Raw genomic sequence first — 22,205 nt, 5'->3', positions numbered from 1 at the left:
CTTTGTATAACCTACCCCCCGAACTCAATCTCTTTCAAAAAGGTTTTTTTCTGTTCTTTTTAGCCTTTCATTAATTTGGATAAAATAAAAGTCGGTGGCGACTCTTGCTTAACCGCGACATTTCTTTAAAGTCAGTTCACCGTATTACATCTTGTTAAAATGATTGCAAAATGGGATCCTGTCAAGCAAAAACTTTTTGAACGTATTAAGAATAATGAAATTAATTATCAATAGCTTTGTCATAAGATTCAAAATGAATTGATTAACATGTTAGGTAATGAAGTCAAAAGTGCAATAGTCGAAAAAACCAAAGAAGCAAAATATTTTTCTGTGATTCTTCATTGTACTCATGATGTAAGTGATCAAGAACAAATGAATCCCATTATACGTTGTGTGGATGTTTCTACAAGTTCAATAAAAATTGAAGAGTTTTCTGTAGAAATTTTAAAAGTCTATGACACAACAGGTCAAAGATTGTTTGAAGAATTACAAAATATATTGTAAACTCTTGGTCTAGATATTAATAATGCGAGAGGACAAGTATATGATAATGGATCAAACATGAAATATAAACATCAAGGTGTACAAAGAAAAGTATTAGATGTTAACCCTAGAGCATTATACACAACATGTGATTGTCATAGCCTTAACTTGACACTTTGTGATATTGCAAATTCTTGTACTAAAGCTAAATATTTTTTTTGGAGTGTTACAACGTATTTATACTGTATTTTCTCATTCGACAAAATTTTGAAAAATTCTTAGAGACAATGCGAAAGGTTAAACTATTAATCCATTGTAACAAACACGTGGGAAAAATCATGTGTATATTGTATATGCAATTAAATCTTAAATTTTAGATGTAAGAGAAGCACTAGTTCAACTAGTTGTACAAGATAATGATCCCAAAATTAAGAGTGAAGCTGAATCTTTATCAACTCATGGAATTGGAAACTTTGCATTTTTAATAGCTATGATTATGTGGTTTGAATTCTTAACTGTTGCTAATAAAATTAGCAAAAGTGTGCAAAAAAAGACATGTGTAATTGATGTGGCTATAAAACTAATAAAAAGTTCCCGATACCGTTTGGAGTATTAAGGCCCTTATTTGGAGGTGGTCGTTCATAGGAAAAATTATGCGTACCAATTATAACTTTTATGATTTTTGCAAAGAGCCTTTGTTGTATTTATCTTAGGTTGTATTTTGGCGGGTAATTTTTCTTTGGTTCGACATTGTTGTGTTCTTTCGTAATCTCTTGTAGAACTTTTGGTTCTTATTAATATATCTTGATTACAAAAAACAAAAACAAAAAAGTTTGATCAAGTATTTGAAAAAATATAGAGAAGAAGAAGAAGAAGAAGAATAAGTCTTTTTATAGTGGTTTATGTTTTGATGTAGTATAAACATTGATTCAAAGATCCATACTTGTATTCTTTTTGCAAGATGTCAAATGAAAATGTATTTTTTATCCAATTATTTATTTTATCCTTATGTATTTATTGTTTAAAAAAATTATAGGGGCATCACTCTTTTGATTCGCCCAAGGCACTCAAATTCAAAGGACCGGCCCTGATGCTATCTCTTGGATTTGTTTCGTGAGTACGTCCAAAATTATGGTAAAGAGGTAGAGGCTTAGTGTTGAACCTTGATGCAAACTTATTATAATGGGGAAATTGTCTATTTCTTCATATTATGTCTGCATGATAGTCGATATCCCTTCATACATATCTTGGAAGCTCGAATATATGCAATCCTAACCCTTTTTCTCTCTAGGAATTTCCACAAAATCTCTTTAGGAACTCTATCATATGCCTTCTCCAAGTCAATAAAAATTAAGTGCAGGTCCTATTTGTCCATCTGATACTGCTCCATCAACGCCATAGTAGATAGGTCTTTTCCATGGTTGACCTTCCAAGCATAAAACCAAATTGATTCTCGATGACTTGAGTCTCTTTTCTTAGTCTTTGTTCAATCATTTTTTCCTATAACTTCATGATATGACTCATAAGTTTAATCCTTCTATTGTGTTCACAATTTTGTATATCGCCATTGTTCTTATAGATTAGAATTAAAGTGCTTATTCTCCATTCATCTGACATTTTCTTTGGCCTTATAAAATTAAAGAGTTTGGTGAGACACTCAATACCTTTTTCTCCAAGAAATTTCCATACTTTAATCGGTATATTTCCTAGCCCAACTGCCTTATAATTACTCATCCTTTTCACGCTTTCTTTATCTCTTGCTTTTGAATGAGACGGTAATAATTATAATTTCGGTCCTCTCTCTAATGCCGAGTCTCCTAGATCTGGTGAGATATCACATCCTTTGCTAAATAAATTGTAAAAATATGTCTTACACTTATGCTTTATATTTTTTTTCTGCATCAAAAGTGTACCTCCTTCATCTTCAGCACACTTCACTTGATCCAAATCTCTTATCTTTATTTCTCTTCCCTTAGCAAACCTATTTATAAAATTTTCTTATTCCTTGGTCGATACAGATTGGTATAATCCGTCAAAAATCTTTAAAAGAGTGTAATTATAAGCATAACAGGTATAATTTGATCTACAATTCTAGTGAAAACACTTTTTTTGTATAAACTTGGTATTTTCTGCGTGCAACTGCAAAGACTAGCCTTGTAGAATCATAATAGGCGGCAAACTCTTTCTAAGAGATTTAACACTGATGCATGCTTAAGACCGGAAAGATTAACCTTGGTATTTTCGCAATCTCATCCAAGTGCTCTTGGATTCTAGTGAAAACATTTTGTTAATGCCACAAATAAGAATAATTAACACTTTCTATAATCTTCTTTAATTTAATTTATAGTTTAATTACTATGCACATATGCACATGTACTATCAGTGCAAAATTTTTTACACAATCAATTGTATTACTTTAAAAAATTAAAAATATAATATTACTAACTTATCAACGGTTATGATAACTGAGAGTGTAAAATTTCTTTAGTGTTAGTACATTTCAATTAAATTCTTTAATGGCCAAAATTCATTTTTTCATTATATTTTAAGAAATAAAATATTTAATATTTTTAAAGTAATAATAATGAATTAAAAATGATTTTATATCACTAAACGAATTCTATATATCACTAAAATTTAAATTTCTTGTGATTAGAATAGTTTTTGTCCGCACAAGAGAATAATTTGCACCTATATTTAGCTGCCTCTAATTAATATAAAATTTATGTCGGCACTTGCAAGTTGCCATCAATCCAGCATAAAATACGCGCACGTATAATCAGATACCAGAATAAATAAAAACAGTACTACTAGTAGTATATGACAATGTTGGAGACCAAACTCAAAAGAGTCCTCGTCCTCGTCCTCAATCAAACTAAAAAAAGAGATCGAGATCTAGTGGTAGCATACAACCCTACCAATAAATACTATAACTATTCTATAAATAAATAAAATTCATGTCGATGGACCTAAAATGTACACTAATCTAGCGTTATTTTTTGTATCGGTATTGGCGCATTTTCTGTGACCCCTTTTCTCTCTCCATATCTAGTTTCATCCCACGTCATTCATCTCATGTGACCCCTTTTTGTACACACACCACACACACACAACACTCTCTCTTCGCGATCCTTTCCCTCCTCCATTGGACTTCGTTCCTTCGAATCCCCATGGAGTCACTAGAAATTCCTCGTCTCCTTCTCCATCATCACCATCCCCGTGCATCTTCATCTCCATCTCGACCTCTTTCCAATTCAAGATTCTTGCCACAATTGTGTTTTCCTTCTAACCTCAAAAAAGCTACTAAAAATGCTACCTTAAGATCAGTTTCCGGTGATACTGATGGTGGTCCCCCCGCTTCACCAGACGGACCTGTTTCCTTTGAAGATGATGAAATTCAACAGCGTGATGAAGATAGAGCTCTCTTGTTGTCTAAAGAGATTGATGATTTTGGCTCTCTTGTTGGATTTCGTTTGAGTACTACTGACTCTGGTTTGCCTTTTGTGTTTTCTCTTTTTCGAATTCATATGCATTACTATATAATTGAAATTCATTTGCTTGGCTTATTCTAATTAGGTGTTAGGTATTATGGATTTGAATCAATGATAATATTGTGTTATTGTTATGATTTTTGATTTGTTACAAAAAGTTTACGAGATTAGTACATGCAGGGAAAACTACTACTACTGATACTCATCGAGGGGAATTAAGGAGTGATGAAGTTGAAGAACCGGGGGATACAAATGTAGGAGAAGATAAGGCTGAGATTAGAGTGTCCCACAATATTGTTTTTGTGACATCAGAAGCTGCGCCGTATTCGAAGACTGGTGGACTTGCTGATGTTTGTGGTTCTTTGCCAATAGCGCTGGCGGGTCGGGGACATCGTGTTATGGTTATCTCTCCTAGATACCAACATGGTACTGCTGCAGATAAGAAGTTTTCTAGTGCGGTTGATCTTGATAGAAATATCAACGTATTTTGCTTTGGTGCTGCTCAGGAAGTTGGCTTTTACCATGAGTATAGGGAAGGGGTTGATTGGGTAAGAAGAACCTCCTATTCTAGGCATTTGCTACTTTTGGATTTGATTTCTTGCATCTTAGCATCTAATTGGTGTTGGTATGGTTGATGATAATCAGTTTTATACTGCATTGCTGTTTTTAGGTATTTGTCGATCACCCTTCATTCCATAGACCAGGGAATCCTTATGGGGACAAGATTGGGACTTTTACGGATAATCAGGTATATTCTTACTTCTTCTACCTTTAGTGCTAGATTAGCATTCTACTTCCATCTTTGATATATGATTAATAATAAATTTCCCTCTCATTTGGTTTTACAGTTTCGGTTCACTTTACTTTCCCATGCAGCATGTGAAGCCCCATTGGTGCTTCCATTGGGAGGTTTCACTTATGGAGAAAAATGTCTATTCCTTGTTAACGATTGGCATGCCAGCCTAGTTTCAGTGTATGCATAGCTACCTTTATATTTCATTTTTACTCCTAGTGGCATGTAGATTTTTACATTTTAAATTTCATTTAAAGCTTCTTGTGATTTTTCTGATTTGGTACCACCTTACACCGGTACTGTAATGCAGACTTTTGGCAGCCAAATATCGTCCATATGGGGTATATAAGGATGCACGTAGCATATTAGTGATTCACAATATTGCACACCAGGTAAATTAATTCATCTTTGATTTATTTTTTTGATTTTTTGAAGGTGTTGCTAAGCAATAGCAATTCATAATAGTATGCTTTTCATACCTAGCATCTTTAAGTAGTGTAGCCTTGTTAAATCAGCAAAGTAGCTGATAAATTTATATGTTAGGGAGTGGAACCTGCAATTACGTATAGCAATTTAGGGCTGCCTCAAGAATGGTATGGAGCACTTGGATGGGTGTTCCCTACATGGGCGAGGACGCATGCTCTTGATACAGGCGAAGCTGTCAATTTTTTAAAAGGCGCCATTGTTACAGCTGATCGAATAGTAACAGTCAGCAAGGTATTTATACTTCATTTCACTTATTTTGTTTCCTATTGTTTTTTCTAGTTAGATTTTGGGTATTTTTTAATTAATCCAAATTCTTTCAGTTCCTCATAGTGGACACTCAATTTACCAATTTTTATATATCCCACCAAATACTAAAAGCTGAAATCACATTGTTATAACTCACAATACCTATTGGTTATAGTATATTGGCAATCTCTGTAAAAGACAAGTGGCTTATAAGTTGTAACAACCTTGCCTGCGTCAAAAGAAGGGGGAATGGGAATCGGTTATAGCAATGGTAAAACGAATGGAATAAGTAACCAACATGAAGTGTATGTTTGGACTTTGGATAGAGGATTTTGGAGAAGGGTTTGAAGGACTATGTCTTTATTTTGGTATATATTTGAAATTTTTAAAAATTGAAATAATAATATGATTGATGGTGATGTAAGCTTTCATTCATATTAAATTCTTGTTTAAAAATACTTTATGGCTTCTTTAATTTAGAAAATAAAAATACGTGCCTTCATCCCTTCCAAAATCCTCCATCCAATTTCTTTTTTCAGGTTTAATAGAGTTTCCAGTTTGTATGTGTGTTATTATTGTATGAAATGCTTAGAGACTTTTGTCCCTTTTTCAGGGCTATTCATGGGAGATAACAACTAATGAAGGTGGATTCGGTCTTCATGAAATATTACGCGATAGAAAAAGTATTCTCAGCGGTATGTTTTTCAACTGATTTTTCTTGTTCATACATTTTCAAGCTCTTACCATGAAATGTTTATTATGGTTTACATATTTTTAAAATGATATATGTTTATACTCATCCCCTTCATGGAAAATGCACATCTTCAATAAAGTTTTAGATTATAATGGGACAATTTGACCATCTCAACAATGCTTTCATTTTCACCAATAACAGTAGGGCTGACTTGGAATCCTGTTCTTATCAATTTTTCTTTCAATAAAAAGAAAATCTTATGCAACGTACAATTTTGTTTGTTGTCGCACCTCTGTTTTAATTAATGGTTAATTACCATGTTGTGTTCATGAAGAGTGGCAATTAGTAGACTTTGGATTTTGCACACGAAACTTTGATTAATTGTTAGTTTTCATGTTGTGTTAATGTATGGATTGGTTATGAGACTGTTCAAGCATAAAGCTAGTGGTGGAGATTAATCAACTAACAAAAAATAGACAAAGTTGCCTACTCTAGTGTTTTCCAAAGTTGATGGAGGATAATTGCTAGGATATTGTTAATTCATTACTGAATGATGCACTTTGATGCTCAAACTTGTAATGGTTTTAATATTGATTAGGGATCACAAATGGAATTGATGTTACTGAATGGGACCCATCAACCGATGAACATCTTGCTAGCAACTACTCTGCCGAAGACATTTCTGGGAAGGTGGTTTTAGTCTTTTGCTGTAGATCACCTGCCCTTTATATCTTAAGCTGAACTTTCCTTACCCTAATTATCTGTAATGGACAGGTGAAATGTAAGGTTGCCTTGCAGAAGGAATTGGGTCTTCCAGTGAGGCCTGACTGTCCGATGGTAAGTTCATATTCTCTATATGGTAAAGTTCATTCTCACTCTTTCTTTTATTGATCGTGGCTGAAACTTGTAGATTGGGTTTGTTGGAAGACTTGATTACCAGAAAGGTATTGAGCTGATTCGCCAGGCAATTCCAGAGCTTATGATAGATGATGTTCAGTTTGTAAGTGCTTTTGTAAATTAGTTTTACAATATCATTTGAGAGTATATTTGGTAAATATTATAAGTATATATATTCCGAGGAATATATTGTATTTGTAGTCTTATATTCTAGCCTCCAACTATTTTGCCATTTTTCAGGTAATGCTTGGTTCAGGGAATCCTATTTACGAAGATTGGATGAGAGCAACAGAGTCAATTTATAAAGATAAATTCCGTGGTTGGGTTGGATTTAATGTTCCCGTATCTCATAGAATAACTGCAGGGTAAATCCACAATTTATGTATGATTGTTACTCTAATGTTTCTGCATCAATTATTCTTTTTTAATTTATTCCTTCTATGATCAGCTGTGATATACTGTTAATGCCATCAACATTCGAGCCATGCGGACTAAATCAGTTATATGCAATGAGATATGGAACTATACCGGTGGTTCATGAAACTGGGGGACTAAGAGTAAGTCAAGAAATTATGAAGTAGTCGATTAATTCAGTATTATTTCCTTGTGTTGACACCTTCGATTTTGTGGTTTTACAGGATACAGTTCAAAATTTTAATCCATTTCCTGTAGGAACCAGTGCCGAAGGATGCAATGCTGAAGGCACAGGGTATGTAGCTCGGGAACTTGGATTTCTTTTCTCTTTTAAGTTTCTAATTATCGCTTATTCTTAATGAACCTTAGTACCTTACAACTCTATTGTCCGAGCAAAATAATAGTTAATTTCATTTTGTTTGACATTGTTTTAAATTTCATTAACAGGTGGACGTTTACTCCGCTATCAAAGGAGAGCATGCTAGTGGTAAGCACGTCTATATATTTCAATATATTAAATTTCTAGTCTCTCTCTTTAGCAAATAGTTGTGGACATGTCTTGCACATGCCTTGTTATCTTTCGTTATCATCTTTTACTGTGGTTGTCGAAGTTGTAGTTTTGACTTTTATCAATTTCGCCAGGCTCTAAGATACGCCATTCAAACATATAACGAACACAAGTCTTCATGGGAGGGATTAATGAAAAGAGGTATGACGAGAGATTACACGTGGGAAAAAGCCGCCACTCAATACGAGCAAATCATCGAGTGGGCATTCATGGATCCACCCTATTGCTAAAAGCAGAAATGAAGTTGGCACAAAGCATCAAAGATCAACTCAAGATTTTCCTTCAATACCAAGGCTAGATATGGGAATTTTCCTGTTCATGATAATGATAATCGTGACCGATTGATAACAGGAAAGTAGCCTTTTTTTCTCTTATCATTTGAGGCCAGCTGCTTGCTGTAATTTTTACTATTAAACACAATTTTTTTCCTACCATTTGTTGAGGGTGCACGACACATGATAATATCTTACCCTTCTTGGGCTGTCTATTCTATGATATGTGCATAAAATCAGGTAAGTAGTCCTAGAATTTTTTATATTTATTGTAGTTCCACGTTGTTTGTAACTATGTATGAAGCAATGGTGAATGTTACTGTACACAATATTGAGTTTTGGTTCATCACAAGGATTATTCTGATGTGACGAAGATTCGACGTGAAATTAGCTCCAAATGTTGGTTTTGTATAGAAGAAGAAAAGATGCAGAAAATGAAAATATCATGGATGTTGGCGAGGAGGGACTTGCTGGTGTAAGATTTGGTTTGTGTTTGTAGTTTGATATGATCAATCATCCACTTTAATCCACAAAGTTTTTACTATTGCTTTGATAAAAATCAAGTATCCAAACATATGTTAGGTTTCAACAAAAGAGTTAGTTCGGTGTGGCATAAAATGATAACTGATATCATACTTTCGTTATTAGTTTATTTATGTTGGTGTATATCACCTATCAAATTTTAGGGTCTGTATGTTTTAATTTTTTTTTAAAATAATTTTTATAGAATTATATATATTTGTTTAAAAAAAAGTTATAAATTGCTTTAAAAATATTATGGAAAATTTTTTAAAAAAATTTTAAATGAAAATTTATTTGAATAATTATTTTAAAAATATTATTTTAAGTATTTTATTGATTTTTTAATATTAATTCTTTTAAAAAAACTATTTAATTTTGAAGATATTTTAAATAGTTTTTCAAAAAATTTATTTTAGAATTGATATGTATTTTTTCAAAAAAATAATTATGATTTCGACTATATTTTGAAAATGTTAAAATTAATCTTTCAATTTTAAAATAAATAAATTTAAAAATTTTATAATATTTTGAAAAATATTTTTATAAAAATTATTTTTAAAATAATAAAAACTTCTATTAATTCAAATTAATATTATACAAATATTCAAAAACAGAAAGTTGAACAAAGGAGTTTTGATTGTTATGATCTAATATAAAAAAAATTATGCTCAGTAATGCTTATTGGTAATTGATTTCAAAAGTCTTATCAAAAATCAATTTTTTATACAATTAATCTCACAATTATCACATTTATCTCGATCAAATTTTTTGTTTTGTAACTGTGAAATATACTCTACATAACTGTCACATGTTCTATTAAAATATGTTTATATTCATTAGACTTTAATCGTATTGATTAGTTCTCAATTATATTTATTAGTTATTATTAGTATCCACATAAGATTTGACAAGAGTTATAATTATTTATAAGTCGTATCAATGAAATGCAAGAAATTACATTTACATGGCATTAGCTTTGTCGACTCGATCCTAAACTTTTAAACCCTTATTGTCGTCCCCTCTTCACTACCTCCATGGCAGAAATCGTTTCCCCCACAAACCACGTTGATGATATTTCATCAGAGTCAAACCAAAATTCACTGGCGAGAAAAATTAAATTTTATTCCGCTTTTGCTATCAACCATGTCAAAACCATCATTTCAGTGATGTTGGAAAATGGCTCAAGTTTTCTCTCGTGATCGGCCCTCTTTAATGTGCAAGCAATCCACGCAGCAACCACTTTGAAAGCTAGCGATTTCGTTCTTTGGAATCGTTAAGATGTTGTTGTGTTGCAATGAATGTATGCAACCATCTTACAAGACATCCTCAATTTCATTCTTATGGTTGACTACTCATCCGAATAGTGTTGGAACCGCATCTCTGTCATGTTTAATGATAACAAACATTCAAGGGTTGTTCAACATAAAAGTTAATTTTGAAATACCAACCTGGAGGATTTTCCATCCACCGAACCTAATTGTAATTGTCTTAAACTCCTATCCAATCAAATTGCAAACATTGATGCTCTAGTCTCCAATACTTGTTTAGTATTGAAAATGATCACTGGCCTCACAGACCTTTATGTCGGGTTTGTGACAGAACAATCATTTACCAACATTTGCAACTGCAAAGTCCATATCAAAACTCAAAGAATAAATTATTCTTCAAAGGAATGTTTATGATTCTTTCTCATCCACACTGACGACACTCGTGGCCAACACTATCCAACATTTTATTTCCTCTCTCCATCGAGCTACCCGACAAACACCACACAATACTAGACTGTTACAACCAATAATTATCTCGATAGTGGAAAGAAGAATAATCACAACAACGACAGAGAATGAAATTTTGGGAGAGGTGGCAGGACTGGCAGCTGTTGACAACATTCATAGTAGTAACAGCGGGATCCTTGGAAGTAGTGGGCTCCTTGGAACATTCCACCTTGTCCTTACCCACCATACAGGTTGAATTAATCCAACAATGTTATCCAACAAGGAGGAGTTCTTGGACCTAAACCACAAGATGCTCTCAATGTGAATGCACTCAGCCCAACTGACATTGAAAATGATATTCACATATTCAATCTTGCTCAACCAGACTAGTCTTGGTATAAGGATACTAGCGTTACTTCTCACATGACCTCTTGGCAAGGTAATCTCTCGTCTCATTTCAAATTGAGAAAAATAATAAAATAATCATAGTAAATGATCATTCTATTCTAATTTATGATCTTGGTAGTGCATACATACTGTCACCCCAATATCCTCTTATCCTAAAAATGTACCACATGCCTCAAACTTAATTAAAAGTTTAGCATCTTTTCGTAAGTTTACTATTGATAATAAAGTTTCAGTTGAATTTGACCTATTTGGATTTTTTGTGAAGGATTTTCAAATAGGGATAGCTCTAATGAGATGTGAGAGTCGGGGAGATCTATACTCCATCACTACCAATGCCTTCTACAAATAAAGTTGGGCCTACTTCATCATTTGTAGATTTGTCATCTTCTCTTTGGCACGATCGTTTTGGTCTCCCGGGAGAACTAGTTTTAAATTCTCTAAGACAAAATAAATTGACCGAATGTAATAATCTTAGGAAGGTACATTCTCGGTTTTTTCATTCTTATCCTCTTGGTAAACATGTCAAATTGTCACTTTTGAATTCTCATAATCATGCTTTGTTGCCATTTGATATTTTACATGAGGAGTGATAACAACACTCTCTTTTCAACACTCTCTCTAACACTCACTTTATTATTGGTTAAAACATGTGTGGGTCCCTCACTTTGAAAATGGATCCCACATAAAGTGGTAGGACCCACACATGTTTCAACCAATAAGAAAGTGAGTGTTAGAGAGATTGTTGAAAAGATAGTGTTGCTAGCATTTCTCTATTCTACATAGTGATGTATAAATATCTAGCGTTTTAAGCTTGTTAGGTCACTGTTATACTTGGATTTTCAGCTAGAAGAAAGTCAACAAAAATGTCAAACTGAAAAGACATTTGTTGTTAAGAAAAAATTAATGAAGTGTTTTAAGAACATTAATGATGAAGCATCGACAGAGCATCAATCAAGATGTCGACGAAGGAAAACATGGTTTGGAGGAATCTCATGAACAGATCCACAATGTTAGGATCATCTCGAAGCATGTCCAAAATCTTGAAAAGGGCATTCGACAGGACCCTCTCTGCAACAAATATACGAGTCGACTAAACCACAAAAGGTTAAAGATTTAGTATTTTTACAAGTTCAGATTTCTTTGTATGCAACATCGACAACACGTTGAGAAGTTATTATCAAAAGTTCATGGGGAAGTTTGAAGCGGTTATAACTCAACATGGGTTGTAAATAGAAGGATGCGTGGGTAACATGCAGGTACGTTAATGGGAACATGAAGATCAAACGTGTAGTAAAACGCACTAGTTCCATAGTGAGTGGAACTGTCGTCGAGAGTTATTTTGTAAATATAATAAATAGCATACTCATACATTCTAACAAAGTCTTAAAGTTTCATACATACTCTTCATACCATTGGAGTACCCGAGTCAAAGAGCGAAACAATGTGTGAGAAACATGAATGTTTCTGCGTCCATCTTTTCATTATTTTCTTATTTTTTTAAATACAACATTTACTTTCTTTCGCTTTCACTCTTGTTTAATGCCATTTATTGGATTTTATCTTGTCACATATTACAACTTAACTTCATTTAAAGTTTATTTCTACACCGTTATCGTGCAAACGACAATCGCATTTAATTCACATGCATATGTTTTTCACACGAATCATTTGCATAAATTGCTTTGGATATGTTTTGAGTTAATCTCGCTTTCTTTCTAAACTCGTGACTGGTTATCAAAAGCACCGGTAAACAAATTGACACGCCCAGTGGGACCCTTTTGTGCGAATATTTCAATATTTGTTTTGTAAGCAAATTAACCATTTCATGGTTACTCTCGTCCACTTGTTGCCTCACATGTTGAAGAGTATTATTGGTCAAAATTTGTACTCCCATTGAAGGGTAAATTGGTCCTCAAAGCAGTTGCATCATTCGACTAGGATAATTCACTGTCGCCCCTAATGGTAAATAAGGCTTACTAGAGGATGTGATATTCAATGTGTTATCTGCGAATGTGGATGCACTAGGTTGAAGGCTCAGTATAACTGATTATGCCATACCATAAGGTTGTTCCTGACCATTTAAAGGTAACGTAGAATTTAATGGGAAAACGGGTCTCTGGTCTACAACCACGCCTTGTGGTGCCCTAGGGATAGTAGTAATGCTTGATACTCGTGATGACATAACTACCACTCCTTGTGGTGCCATCAAATTGGTTACCTGATTAATACCAGTAGGGTTTTCTCCCACCATAGTCGAAGTTCCTACTACATCATGTGATAATACGTTTGCTTATCCTTTTAGTGTTTGGAGGGTCGCTCCAGGGAGGGAGATTATTTCTAGCTGGTGGACATGTCATTTATGTTTTTTTTACCGCTCCTCAGGTGCATACATGCACAAATAACAACATTTCATAAACAGAGAAAAAAACTTGTAAACAAAGACACTTTCTATAAAAAAAGTTTAAGAATTTCACACACAAAAAGGGTCCCATTGGGCGTGCCAATTTGTTTATCAGTATTTTTGGCAAACAAACGCTAGTTTACAAAGGTGATAACTTTCAGGATTGACTAGTAAATCCTAGGACATATTTTTGCAAGAATTCTTAAATTTGTTTAAAGTATCCATTAGTTTGATTGTAAAGTTAAAAGAAGTTAAAAGAAAATTATTAATTGAGTCGGGTCGAATGTGAAGTAAAGTGAAAGCAAGGAAAAACAATGAAGAGATAAGTTGAATAAAGGAAATTGTTTTAATAAAATGCGTAAGAAATGAAAATATGATACACAAGATCATACATTCTCTCTCACGGGCTTGTTTCTCACTGTAATGTGGATACTTTAAGTTTTAGAGTGTTGTATGTGAATTTAAGACTCCTGATCTTGACATCAGGATTACCTATATATAATACTAGATTTATAAATGTATTATATGATTTCTATGTGCATGCTTGACACATATCCTTGCTACGTGGTTTCGAGGTTGATGGCGTGCTTCCACGTGTTTCTGACTTCCAAACTCTTGTGCATGGCCGGTATTTGATCTTATCCTTTTGTAAGTAAAATAATCGCTCGTAATCGAAATCATAGTTTTTGCATGGAATCACCACCAAAAATACACCAAGTCCTTGAAAGTGATATAAAACACTAGATTGACTTCGATTGGAAATGGTTGACTATCATACTAAATACTTCATTATAAAGTGATCTTTAAATTCATCCCTTACATTCAATGTCAAAAATCTCAACTAATAGATATAGGCCCAACTCACCGGAAGTAGTTGTGAAGGGACAATTAATAAATGATTTTTGAAGAGTTTGGGTAGTGCCCAACATATCAATAGACTAAACGTTCAGGATCCAAGAGACTCTGAAACTAGATATCCATCCAAAACCTTAAGAGTGTGTTTGGATGAGGTAATTAGAAATTTTAAAGTAATTTAAAATTCAAAGCAATTCAAATGATTCAATTCAAATCCATTAATTTTTAAATTGTTTTGTTTGGATGGAGTATTAAGATAATTCATTGTTAAATTTTCGGTGTCATTTTGTATAAAATTTAAAAAATTTGGACCAAATTAAAAAATGAAAAAAGTAGGGACTAATTTGTAATTTTTAAAAATTTGAAGGACCAAATGTAAAATTTAAAAATTATTAAGGACCAATTTGCAATTTTTTAAAAATTTTTGGGGTCAATTTTATAATTTTAAAAAATATGAGGATCAATTTGTAAATTTTGAAGAAATAATAATAACAAATACATTCTATGGAACATGAGAGGAATTTCAAATTCTTTGGTTTTTGGTGTCATTTCAAAATGATTAAATTTAACTTAGATGAAATACTCCATAAATTTCCATCATTTTAACAATTCTTTATTTTTGTATCCAAACAATAGATTTTGGTCAAATCATTTTAAATTCCCTCAAAATATTACTTTCCCTCATTAAAATGCTCCATCCAAACACACTCTAAGGAAATGAGAGTATTTGTTCTCTCTCTTATAAACCTAACATTTTCTCCATTTTTAGTCGATGAAGGACTTAACCACTCACACTTGAATACCAATAATCTCCCGTACAAGTGTGAGTCACCCACATAACTATCCTTGATCCATAATAGGATCCCACTTCTACTCCCCAACCAAGCCTAACGATGGCTCTGATAACACTTGCTGAGGAGTCCAGGTAGTGCCAAAAGTGTCAATGAATTAAATGTTCAGGATTCAAGAGACAGTGACACCACATATCCACCAGAAACCTTAAGACAATGGGAGTATGAATTCCCTATTTTATAAATTCAATTTCCTTCATTTTTAGTTGATGTGGGACTTAACCAATCACACTTGAATCCCAATAATAATTAAACACACCAAACTCGAAATCATTTAAGGGAAGGTGTAATCATATTAAAGAGAATAAGCATTCATAAAGGGGAACGATGCATTTATCGTCATTTTTTGTAAATCCTCTTGTCTTTTTTAGGAAGAATCGTCCTTCGAATCTTCAGAATGGCCCGCCGTTGTCAAAACATGGTATATGTCGCCATCGCGAACAAAAGCATAGGAAGTATTCAACATCTCTTGATCCACCACACCGGTTGGATGTCTTCCATTATAAGGCATCATGTTTACACATGAAAGAAGTGAAATACAACTAGCAATTTCAAATACAAGTCTAGTGTTCATGCTAAAATGTATGCAAAATAAGTCACTAAATCAACAATATTCTCATCTGTCAAACACTGTGACCTTCATCCTAAAAACCCTAATAAAGTTGACAAAATCAAAAGAAAAGGAGATTTGGGCATTACCTTAAAAGAATTAAATTTGAAAGCACACACACACTAAAAAAAGAGCATGAACTGGTCAGTAATGGAAGAAATCACAAACAAAGAAGAAGAGTTCTTCAAACTCACAAGCAGCGAAAAAGAGAAGATGTGTAGTCTAGAAACCTCTTATATGCATTTCACCAATATTGAACAGTACGATTTATGAGGCTGGGAAATGTGAATCACACCACCAGTGATCAAGATCTCATCAAGAATTATACATAGTACTTGAATATCCTAGAACATAAAGGACGTCATTATCCTCAAACATAGGGACACGCATCAAGACCTCCTAGCGAGACAACGTTGATCAAGAGACAAACATTTAATGCTTTTGTTCTTAATGCTATTAAAGGTCCCACCAAGACTCTTCACTTACTTATGTCAACAACCGACTGTTAAGTGCCAAAATGCAGTTATTTTGTGTTTGTAAATAGTGGCACTTATCGATACTTTTTGTTAATACCGTTTGAATAATTCCCCGTTTTTGTGTATATTTGTATCGTTTGTGTTTTGTTACGTTTTCGTGTAAATGTATATCGTTTGATAGTTTTGTTGTCTTTTTGTAGGTATTTATGTGTGTTCGAAGCTTTGAGGAATAAAGTGTCGAAGACACGGCGGCGAACACGCGATTTTACCAATTCATCGGCGGACAAGGCTCAAAATAAGGATGATCAAATTCGTCAATTTGGTTGCAATTTGTTCATTGTTAGATAGAGCATGGAATAAGCTTTCCAACGCTTCGAACCGGGCGCAAATCGGAGTTACGGTTCTCAAGATATGACCAAAACAAGATTTGCTGTTCTGTAGAGCGCGCTAAGCGGGCTTGACCGCGCTAAGCGGGCTCTGGGAGCATTTTTGACCCATTTGGCAGAAAGTTGGGCGCTTAGCGCGGGTTTTTGGCGCTAAGCACGGTCTAAGAAAAATAAAAAGCAGCCCGCTTAGCGCGCTGGGCGCGCTTAGCGCGGTCTGCGACTTTCAGACTTGTATATATGTTGTAAAAACACTTTTTTAGGGTTTTTTATCATCCATTTCCCCCATGGAGTGGCTCTGGTCCAATTTTGATAGTTTAGAGGCTTAGGAAACACCATTGGGTGCGACGTCATGTGGATTGATCATGGATCTGTCTCGATTTCATTGTACCGGTGAGATCTTTCCGGTTCATCTTCTCTCTTCCCTTTGTTTCATTCCAATGGTGGGTGTTGTATGTATGTTTCTACTCTTATTGTATGTATATTTGTGGATCTTGGGATCGTTTATATATTTGCTTTACAAATCATCATTGTTGTTGTTCTTGATCTTTTTGCTTAAATGCTCTGGATTTGTGTTGTTGCAGACATGGACACCATAGATCTTGATTAGGAATGATAACTGTTAGTTTCTGAGTTGCAGACATGGATTTAGGACTAACAATCGTATTGGGTATCGAGTCTAATGCCTTCGTGTTGTTTGTGTCGGTGGAGAAATCGCTGATGTGAATAGTACGGTTGAGCTTTCGTCGGTGTTGCAGACATGGACACCGATGTGGCATCTCGAGTGATGCCCGGTGATGTTGATGCGTATTGTGAGTGTCGAGCGACAGATCTTCAGATTTAAGTATTCGACGGGTAGAACGAAATGCAATTCCATAACTATTTCTCTTAGACTATTGAGATTGTTTATCTGCTTTTATTTACTCTTCCCGCATTTACCTTTCCGCACCCAATCATGAAACTTAGAACGCGAGATAGTCGAACGGCAGTTCTTCTCAACCAATCTCTGTGGACTACGATACGATATAACCTATATCACCCGGTAATAAATAATACCTATTACTTTTTGCTTGCCGCTTTACCGCTTCAACAAAATGGCGCCGTTGCCGGGGATTGGTTTTGAGATTAATCGCATTGCGATGGTTTCGTGTTTTAAGTTTCGTAAATATGTTCATATCGTATATTTTGTGCATAGACGCATACTTGTATAGTTATACTTGTTTCGTTTTGTTTGGTGAACTTACTAAACAAGTTGAACTCGGATTAGCTCTTAAATTACATATCTTCAATTTTCAACTTGTTTAGTCAATTTCACCATTCCTTGTATATTGGTGTTTTTACACATACTTGTATAAACTTTTGCTTTTGATTCGTTTGTTAAGTGTTTGGGCAGGATGTTTCCTTTAGGTTGCGTTAGAGGAGAAAGCATTGGCGTACCGCGAGGAAGTTTCTTACCATTCGCGAAACAATAAAAGGCGTCGAGCTAACGACGTAAAACGAGCGCTTTTTGGGAGGCACCCCAACGGTTTTATTTTTCTGTTTTTCTGTAAATGAGATGTATAGTTGTTAAGTGGAGGCACACTAGAATTTTTGTTTTGTTGCACTGGTTTTTGTCTTTCTGGTGTAGCGCGCTTAGCGCGCTAGACCGCGCTTAGCGCGGTCTGTAGCTTTTAGCCAATGAATTCTTTTTAATGATTCATTTGACTCGCCTTTTTCCCACTTCCACCAAGGCCTTATAGTGTAGTAATATTTAGTAATATGTGTTAATTCTTTTGTTGTTGTTTAGACTCAAATTTTGGCTCGATTACTTGAAGTCGCATTTGGTAATTCTTCAATTTTGATTGATTCAACATGCCGGTTGTGCGGTAATGATTGTTCGAATTTGTACATAGCAAGGTACTCGTTTATCGCTTTCTATAGCATAGCATGATTAGGAGACTTTTCATTTGTATAATTTTCATATTATTCATTCTTTTTGCATAACTTGCTCATGACTTGAATCACATTAGTTTCCCCTTTTTACCATAAATGTGAGGTGGCTTTCCATTTTGTATATATGTGAGTGACCGACATTTCTTGTTTTAACTGGATATTATTATGTTTAATCTTTCGTCTATATTGATTTTGTGAATGCACGAAAGTGATCAAGGCACTTGTTTGATTTTGAGCACAACTACCATAGCTAAATATCAATTCACCTTGTGAGTGTGTGAGCATAGTAACCCCCTTTGAGCCTTTTTGTCAATATCCATATTGTTTTTGCTTAATGCTTGTCTATGAGCGTTTGGTTTTCAATTGTGTTTGGATGTTGATTCTTTGTTTCTTGAACCCTGAACTATGATTTATAGTTTGAATTTTTACCTTGCCTTAGAAAGTAGGGAGTATTCAATGTATATTGTGGTTGGATTCAAGTTGGGGAGAGGATGTTTGCCTCTTTATGATGTGGGTGGTATGAGGTTATGAAAAGAAAAAGAAAAGAAAAAGAAAAAATATGTGAAAAAGAAAGAAAAGAAAAAGAAAGACAAAAGAGAAAGAGTTTGAAAAAGAAAAGAACAAAAAGAGTTTGAAATAAGATTTGTGTTAATAAGTATTGTGTTTGGTGTGAAACATGTGAGGAAGAAGAAGTTTGATTGAAATTATATTGTTTGAAACTTTGTGGAAGTAATTACTCCCTTAGGTTTAGGCAAGTTTTTGTTTCGATTAGCTTTAGGACTTATCACTTGTTTGTTAACCGAGCCGCATTACAATCTTTAAAGCCCTTGTGATTCGTGTCGTTGCATTTTCAATACTGTTTTTGGATGAATGCATAATTTTGTCTATTGTTTGCAAGATTGTCGGGTGTGTGTCAAAGTCCTCACCTTTCGGTGTTTTTCATCTACCGATGAGTTTTTGCTAGGCGTGATTCATTATTGAGCTTGTTTTGTTTTAGGATGTTTTTTATGATTATTGTACTTAGGATTGGTTTCATTTTCATGTTATCATTGTAGGATTGTGGTAAGTATTTACTTTGTTGGTACGTTTTTGTTTGAACCGTACAATTGTTTCGTTTTCTAAACTGTGTTGATTCTTGATTCTTTGGATTTTTACTTTTGATTCTTTGAGTGTTTGGCCTTGTTTGAGGACAAACAAATTCAAGTTGGGGAGAGTTGTTAAGTGCCAAAATGCAGTTATTTTGTGTTTGTAAATAGTGGCACTTATCGATACTTTTTGTTAATACCGTTTGAATAATTCCCCGTTTTTGTGTATATTTGTATCGTTTGTGTTTTGTTACGTTTTCGTGTAAATGTATATCGTTTGATAGTTTTGTTGTCTTTTTGTAGGTATTTATGTGTGTTCGAAGCTTTGAGGAATAAAGTGTCGAAGACACGGCGGCGAACACGCGATTTTACCAATTCATCGGCGGACAAGGCTCAAAATAAGGATGATCAAATTCGTCAATTTGGTTGCAATTTGTTCATTGTTAGATAGAGCATGGAATAAGCTTTCCAACGCTTCGAACCGGGCGCAAATCGGAGTTACGGTTCTCAAGATATGACCAAAACAAGATTTGCTGTTCTGTTGAGCGCGCTAAGCGGGCTTGACCGCGCTAAGCGGGCTCTGGGAGCATTTTTGACCCATTTGGCAGAAAGTTGGGCGCTTAGCGCGGGTTTTTGGCGCTAAGCGCGGTCTGGCGGTCTAAGAAAAATAAAAAGCAGCCCGCTTAGCGCGCTGGGCGCGCTTAGCGCGGTCTGCGACTTTCAGACTTGTATATATGTTGTAAAAACACTTTTTTAGGGTTTTTTATCATCCATTTCCCCCATGGAGTGGCTCTGGTCCAATTTTGATAGTTTAGAGGCTTAGGAAACACCATTGGGTGCGACGTCATGTGGATTGATCATGGATCTGTCTCGATTTCATTGTACCGGTGAGATCTTTCCGGTTCATCTTCTCTCTTCCCTTTGTTTCATTCCAATGGTGGGTGTTGTATGTATGTTTCTACTCTTATTGTATGTATATTTGTGGATCTTGGGATCGTTTATATATTCGCTTTACAAATCATCATTGTTGTTGTTCTTGATCTTTTTGCTTAAATGCTCTGGATTTGTGTTGTTGCAGACATGGACACCATAGATCTTGATTAGGAATGATAACTGTTAGTTTCTGAGTTGCAGACATGGATTTAGGACTAACAATCGTATTGGGTATCGAGTCTAATGCCTTCGTGTTGTTTGTGTCGGTGGAGAAATCGCTGATGTGAATAGTACGGTTGAGCTTTCGTCGGTGTTGCAGACATGGACACCGATGTGGCATCTCGAGTGATGCCCGGTGATGTTGATGCGTATTGTGAGTGTCGAGCGACAGATCTTCAGATTTAAGTATTCGACGGGTAGAACGAAATGCAATTCCATAACTATTTCTCTTAGACTATTGAGATTGTTTATCTGCTTTTATTTACTCTTCCCGCATTTACCTTTCCGCACCCAATCATGAAACTTAGAACGCGAGATAGTCGAACGGCAGTTCTTCTCAACCAATCTCTGTGGACTACGATACGATATAACCTATATCACCCGGTAATAAATAATACCTATTACTTTTTGCTTGCCGCTTTACCGCTTCAACACCGACCTAAAGATGTACACGACAAAACCCTTACTCTATAGAATATGAATGAGGGCTTGGGAGACAATTGTTTTGAACCATTCACAAGGCCCATAACAAAAGGCCTAAGAGCAAACCTACAATGGAGAACCATATATAATAGGTAGACATTTTCTTAGCTAGAAGTAGACAATACCATACTTCAGCGCATAAATCACCTAAATCACCGTCCAATTCAATCAAATGAGTGTCTGCACATCACGTCGTATCACTCGTGAACAGTTTCAGCTGTTTTAATATATAAAGTAAAACTTTCTGTTTCAAATATTCAAATTCATTCTTATTCACATTACTTCTCATTCTCTCATTGACTTGAACATTAGTACTAACCTAACATATTAACTCTCTCTGCTGCCTAAAAATTCACTTCATTGACTCCGGATCTCATCTCGCTATTTCACTAAACATTAATTCCCTAACATAATTAAAATAAAAATTATATAATTAAAATGGAAAATAAATCTTACTACTATAATAAGTTGTTTAATTATTTTTGTTTAGTTACATTTTTAATTTCTTTGATATTATTATATAATTTATAAATTTTATATAATAAAAAATTAAACATATTAGATTTCAAAAATTTAAAATCAAAGCATATGAAAGCTCAAAGATAAACGATAAAAGTTAAATCTATATTTATTAGATATGAGTCAACTTATAATCAACTGAATTCTTCTTCATTATACACTATAATAATTTTGATATTTGCAATTTCAATAATAAAATAGGAGATATCAACTCTCACTTCTTCTCCTCCATGATGAATGAAATCAAACTTCTATAGTTCTATGACATTTTTTATTAGACACACAAAAAAGCAAAAAAAGGGAAAATAATAGAAAACATATTTGAGAAGTTAAGTTGGTAATTTAGAAATTAGAATTGTTCCAAAAATAAATAAAATGTCAATTTAAAAGTCAAGACAGCGATAGTTTGCCAATAGTTTGCTGTAGCTGGGACCCGGCCAATCCAATCATCCCATTTTCTATTCTCACC

General features: G+C 34.3%; 1 protein-coding gene across 2 annotated transcripts; it reads left to right on the top strand.

Annotated features, from left to right (window-relative positions):
• The first annotated feature begins 3,452 nt into the window (after positions 1 to 3,452).
• On the top strand, positions 3,453 to 8,702 carry LOC131661291 (starch synthase 1, chloroplastic/amyloplastic). Of its 2 annotated transcripts, none has more exons than XM_058930771.1 (15): positions 3,453 to 3,975; positions 4,146 to 4,522; positions 4,645 to 4,722; positions 4,823 to 4,947; positions 5,078 to 5,159; positions 5,311 to 5,484; positions 6,113 to 6,194; positions 6,792 to 6,883; positions 6,968 to 7,030; positions 7,104 to 7,193; positions 7,331 to 7,455; positions 7,539 to 7,647; positions 7,729 to 7,799; positions 7,952 to 7,991; positions 8,147 to 8,702. In XM_058930771.1, exons 1-15 carry the CDS (start codon positions 3,654 to 3,656, stop codon positions 8,300 to 8,302), a joined length of 1,986 nt encoding a protein of 661 aa, XP_058786754.1. In that variant the 5' UTR covers positions 3,453 to 3,653; the 3' UTR covers positions 8,303 to 8,702. The 2 variants fall into 2 exon arrangements, with proteins under 2 accessions (XP_058786754.1, XP_058786755.1); XM_058930772.1 differs by having other exon boundaries at positions 3,456 to 3,975; positions 4,155 to 4,522.
• The last annotated feature ends 13,503 nt before the right edge of the window (positions 8,703 to 22,205 follow it).

Source organism: Vicia villosa, linkage group LG3 (assembly GCF_029867415.1).
Source record: "Vicia villosa cultivar HV-30 ecotype Madison, WI linkage group LG3, Vvil1.0, whole genome shotgun sequence".
Taxonomy (NCBI): Eukaryota; Viridiplantae; Streptophyta; class Magnoliopsida; order Fabales; family Fabaceae; genus Vicia; species Vicia villosa.
This window is presented reverse-complemented; position numbering and strand designations above follow the sequence as displayed.